The sequence below is a fragment of the Lathyrus oleraceus genome, chromosome 5 (genome assembly GCF_024323335.1).
Source record: "Lathyrus oleraceus cultivar Zhongwan6 chromosome 5, CAAS_Psat_ZW6_1.0, whole genome shotgun sequence".
Classification (NCBI taxonomy): domain Eukaryota; kingdom Viridiplantae; phylum Streptophyta; class Magnoliopsida; order Fabales; family Fabaceae; genus Lathyrus; species Lathyrus oleraceus.
The window spans coordinates 560,587,177-560,592,655 of NC_066583.1; the positions used below are offsets into that span (position 1 = coordinate 560,587,177).

General features: G+C 34.6%; 1 protein-coding gene across 7 annotated transcripts; it reads left to right on the plus strand.

Moving 5' to 3' along the window:
* The first annotated feature begins 1,438 nt into the window (after positions 1-1,438).
* Positions 1,439-4,744, plus strand: LOC127086423 (uncharacterized). 7 transcript variants are annotated; one of them, XM_051027182.1, is made up of 7 exons: positions 1,439-1,826; positions 2,135-2,227; positions 2,323-2,436; positions 2,517-2,715; positions 2,811-2,941; positions 3,114-3,848; positions 3,942-4,744. In XM_051027182.1, the coding sequence occupies exons 1-7, from the start codon at positions 1,668-1,670 to the stop codon at positions 4,527-4,529; spliced, it is 2,019 nt and encodes a 672-aa protein (XP_050883139.1). In that variant the 5' UTR covers positions 1,439-1,667; the 3' UTR covers positions 4,530-4,744. The 7 variants fall into 7 exon arrangements, with proteins under 7 accessions (XP_050883139.1, XP_050883141.1, XP_050883144.1 ...); XM_051027184.1 differs by having other exon boundaries at positions 3,114-3,749; XM_051027187.1 differs by having other exon boundaries at positions 3,114-3,641.
* Positions 4,745-5,479: the final 735 nt, after the last annotated feature.

Sequence of the window (5,479 nt, forward strand, 5' to 3'; positions counted from 1 at the left end):
ACATAATTTTTTTGAGAAAAATATATCAATATTCATTTTCTAAAAATTATATCAAACTATATGCTAAATTCATTTTTAGAAAAGTACTTGAAAATTAAATCTTTATTTTTTTTAGGTAATTTATTCCTGGGATTTTTTTTTATGAATTCTGGAAACAAACACCCCCTAAAAAAGCGGATGGACGAACATGAGAGTTCATGTCAAAAAGCGGATGGACGAATATGAGAGTTCATGTCACACACACACACACACACACACAGAGAGGAGAGAGAGAGAGAGAGAGAGAGAGAGAGAGAAGAGAGAGAGAGAGAGAGAGAGAGAGAGAGAGAGAGAGAGAGAGAGAGAGAGAGAGAGAGAGAGAGAGAGAGAGAGGAGAGAGAGAGAGAGAGAGAGAGGAGAGAGGAGAGAGAAGAGAGAGGAGAGAGAGAGAGAGAAGAGGAATACTGATATAATATGATATTTAGTCATTGGGGATTTTGGTCAACAATACGAAGGTGATTTTTCCATAAAAGAAAGATGAATATAGGGGATTTTGGTAAACAATACAAAAGTGGTTTTTCCATAAAAGAAAGATGAATATAGGGGATTTTGGTAAACAATAGGAAAATGGTTTTTCCATAAAAGAAAGATGAATATTGATGATTATTACCGTTGCATTATTAATCTATTGTTGAAGAGAAGTTTAATTGTTTCCATGTGTATTTACTGTGCATTACATCCTCGTACCAAAAACATTAAAGAACACAAATTCAAAAACATTAAAGAAGAATTTAATTTTATACATTGAGTTATTTATTGATTTGTTTGAAAAAAAAACGGTTAAACAAAGTCATGTCACACTGCAATTTTCTCAATTCAAACAAAATTTAATGTGCAAATATTACAAATTATAAATAAAATTTAATACGTATCTGAATAAATATCATATTTTTTATGATATAAATAATTTATATTAAAATCAAACTTTTTTTGACATTGTTAATATTTTCACGCGTTAGCGTAATAAAAAAAACGGACGTGTCCATTTGAACACTAGTTTTAATAATATGCATATTTATGAATTCAGTTAAATTTCGTCATAATAGGATTAATTAAAGATATATTTGTTTCGGAGTTATCAAATGATTTTAAAATTGTATTTTTAAAATTCTTCTTTTTAGAAATAATACTCTTATAAGTGTTGGGTTAAAAATAAATATTCTGAAAACGTCTATACATTTTATTTAATTTAAAATTATAAAATATAAACATAAATATTAATGTGAATATTAGTGAAAAGTTGAGTTAATTAACATCTTAAAAATTAAAACAAATATAGCATTATTATATTTTTCACGTCACATGCCCAAAAGTATATTTTTTATCCACGAATCACATCAATTGAGCTATAAGCACTAACGACTCGTTGCAAGACATTTAATCGCAAAGTTCAGCAGAGTTTTCGTTTCAGTTTGACGACAAGTAACCGTCTAGAGAGAGAAACTCAAAGTACCGAACTCAATAACCGTTTAGAGAGAGAAACCCAAAGTACAGAACTCAATACAAATAGAAACTGCAAGTTTTTCCATCTCTTCCATTGCTATTCTCTTCTCCTTTTCTTGCGAAACAAAATCACCTAAGTTTCTGATCTTCACCTCAGCGCAAAATTCTCGAATCTTTCCTCATCAATGGATTCCGAAACGGAATTCCCTGTTCCTAATCGGATGGAATCCGAACTCATAAAGGAATACTTTGAAACTGAATCTCGATTCATTGCTGTTAGGAGCTACTACCAAATTTATCAGAACGTTCTTATACGGAAGGATGCTGTTTCAATAATCGCCAGGGTAAGCGATGATGATTTTACGTTTAGCACAAAAGCTTAAATTCATACTGAGAAAATTCTCGTTCCGTTGTTGTTAGATTCTTCTCGCGATCTGTTGTTTGTAGTGGATTTTAAGCATTCTTGTTTCGAACTTGATTTCAGATCTGTTTTTGTTAATTTTTTAGTGTCTTTCTTGCTATATTTAACTGTTGAGTTTAAGTTCAAATTTACTGTTCCGATTTGTTGATAGTTTTGGAATTTTCCTTTCTGGAACTATATCCGGTTGAATGAAAATGAATGAATTTCGAATGAATTTCTTGTTGTTAACAGGTCTCGAGGAGAATTGATTCTGATACATATATTCCGTATCTTGCTATGAACTACTTTGATCGCCTCTGTTCAAGGAACACAAATATCATGAAGGTAACCTATATGTTTCGTTTCACTTCTGGAGATTTTTTAAGTTTCTTTTATTTTTTAATTATTTTTTGTTAAAACTGAAAATTCTTTGGTTTAAGGATAAGGACGTGGAAGGTCGTAGTGCTGAGGAAAGATTTCGATTGATTGCAATGGGTTGTCTCACCATATCTGCCAAGATGAGGACAAAAAACTTCTCTGTTGATCAGCTTTTGGTAATTCTAATCCCTTAGTGAGGACTTTAACAACATTGTTTTTAAGTTCACTAAATAAACTTATTCGTTGCAATGCACAGAGCGCCATGAAATCCAGGAAAGGGAATATAACTCATCAGATGGTAAAGAAAGTGGAGAATCTCATTCTTGATGAACTTAATTGGAAAATGCTACCGGTGACTGCCTTCTGCTTTCTGAATCACTATTACCCTTACTTCAAAGAATTCGGTGGCTTTAGACGTCGTTGCATCAATGAGATCATAGTTCAAGCTCAGGGAGGTAAACAGAAACTCGCATAGCATTAATCTTTATATTCTCCAACAATGATACTGGGATATTATATAATTGGAATCTTTTTCCTTCTTATTCTGCAGAACACACATTTATTAGATACACACCTTCTCAGATTGCATTGTCCGCGTTTATGGCTGCTTCCAAAATTGCATACCCCTCAAAATATGACAAAATACAAAATCCTTCTAACTTTCACAAGATTGACAATGAAGTAAGCATTATTATAGTAAAATAAAATGCACAAGCGGTTATTTCTGATAGTTTCTCACCATTATTGAAAAGACATTAAGAGCAACATTGTTATAAAAATAATAGAAATATTTTATCTTTTGAAAAATAGAAATGATTTTTACATGTCAAATCGTTTTTAAATGTTCTTTCAGGAGCTGGTGAAGAAATGTTCGGATCAGATGGTAGATCTTTGCGATAGATGGAACATCCATATTGAGCCTGCTGAATCAGGAATTGGCTCCCCATGTAATAAAGTAATTTTGCTAGGACCCCCAGAGGAAACCAAAGAAGTTGGAACTTCAAAGGTAAAGGAAATCCAACAAAGAAATAGCATGGCTGTGGTGGGGGATTCAAGCAAGAGCAATGCTGCTGTGGTGAATTCATGTGAGGAAGAAGAAAAACAAAATGGAACTGCGATAATCAACGGGTTTGGAACTTCAAATGCAAAGGAAATCCAACAAGGCAATGGCAAGGTGGGTTCAAGTGAAGAAAAAGAAAAGGAAAATGGGACTGCGATAATCAACGGGCTTGGAACTTCAAATGCAAAGGAAATCCAACAAGGCAATGGCAAGGTATCTGTGGTGGGTTCAAGTGAAGAAAAAGAAAAGGAAAATGGGGCTGCGATAATCAATGGGGTTGGAACTTCAAATGTAAAGGAAATCCAACAAGGCAATGGCAAGGTATCTGTGGTGGGTTCAAGTGAAGAAAAAGAAAAGGAAAATGGGGCTGCGATAATCAATGGGGTTGGAACTTCAAATGTAAAGGAAATCCAACAAGGCAATGGCAAGGTGGGTTCAAGTGAAGAAAAAGAAAAGGAAAATGGGGCTGCGATAATCAATGGGGTTGGAACTTCAAATGTAAAGGAAATCCAACAAGGCAATGGCAAGGTGGGTTCAAGTGAAGAAAAAGAAAATGGGGCTGCGATAATCAATGGGGTTAGAACTTCAAATGTAAAGGAAATCCAACAAGGCAATGGCAAGGTGGGTTCAAGTGAAGAAAAAGAAAATGGGGCTGCGATAATCAATGGGGTTGGAACTTCAAATGTAAAGAAAATCCAACAAGGCAATGGCAAGGTGGGTTCAAGTAAGGAAAATGGGATTGCGATAAACAATGGGGTTGGAACTTCAAAGGTAAAGGAAATCCAACAAGGCAATGGCAAGGTGGCTGTGGTGGGTTCAAGTGAAGAAAAAGAAAAGGAAAACGGGACTGCGATAAACAACGGGGTTGGAACTTCAAAGGTAATGGAAATCCAACACAGCAAGAGCAAGGGTGTGGTGGTGGATTTATGTGAAGAAGAAGATGAAGATGAAGAAGTTGGGACTGCGTTAATCCAGCGAAGACAAGTCATGAGAAACACAGATCCTTCTCATGCGCAGGTGCGCATGCAGGTGGATGTGATCCAACTCCCGAAAGATGATAAAGACAGGGTTGAGGATATAATCCGACGATCACTGGAAAAGTGCATGGCAGTAGAGGCTGAAGAGCCACAGATACAGATGAGGGGGTCAAGTTCAGGGATTGTAGATCTTGTTGAACCATTGAACTTTAAGCTGAAGTGGTTCATTTGATATTTCCTCAATTCGTGGAGGCATAACAGTCACAGACAGTAAATGGTGGCTGGTTGGAGTAACTGCAACATCAGGACATCCTTAAGACATTTTGCTTTGGATCATGTCCAGTTCAAAATGTTCTGGTAGTTTCTTGTACGGTTCAAACTATTGAAATGAGCTTTTGATACTTTTCTAATTGAATTTTCAGAAATAAAGAATGTTCCAAGCACCAACACAGATAAAGTCCAGCCAAAAAGGCATGACTCATATCTTTAATATCTGACACGCCTCTGATAGGAGGATTACCCCTAATGGAAGAAATAAATAAAAATGTTCTAAGCTCTTTTTAGTTTTATTTTACCATGTACTGCTAGTTAACCATAAATTTCACAAACTTTATAGATATTGACTATTCTGTGTTCCCAACTTATTGTTTTTTACAAGATTGTTGAATTATTGTTGTTGCTTGATTATTGCTTGTTGATCTTGAGTTAAGGGATGAAAATTTGAGATTTATGAGTTTATAGAAAAATACCGGATGGAGATTTTAGATTTTTTTGAGAAGATTGAAAAATGAAGATTAAACATTAGAAATGGAGAAAATATTTGGTATATAAAAGAGGTGACTTATAATCCTATTAATTTAAAGTTCCGGATGGATATATGTAATATCTCATGTTTTTGATCCTATATGAATATTCTTCTATAACTCATCAATGGTATCAAACACATGATTAGCCTCGGCGTGAAAGCGAAAGTAGGGTCTTAATATAGATCAAGATTAATAGTGTGCATATAAAGTAGGATCTTAATATAGATCAAGATTAGTAGTGCGGATGAATCATCTTTGTGGAAAAAATTGTTGGAATCAAGTGGGGGTAGTTAAGTCTACAAATCAACTACCTTTGTGGGAAAAGTTGTTGAATCAAGTGGGGGTAGTTAAGTCTACAAATCAACTATAAGCCAGG

Excerpts from the sequence above, each read along its gene's own strand:
- LOC127086423 (XM_051027181.1), top strand. The coding sequence starts at position 1,668 with ATGGATTCCGAAACGGAATTCCCTGTTCCTAATCGGATGGAATCCGAA. Across the intron at positions 1,827-2,134 it reads CTGTTTCAATAATCGCCAGG|GTCTCGAGGAGAATTGATTC; the intron begins GTAAGCGATGAT and ends TGTTGTTAACAG. Across the intron at positions 2,437-2,516 it reads TCTCTGTTGATCAGCTTTTG|AGCGCCATGAAATCCAGGAA; the intron begins GTAATTCTAATC and ends TGCAATGCACAG.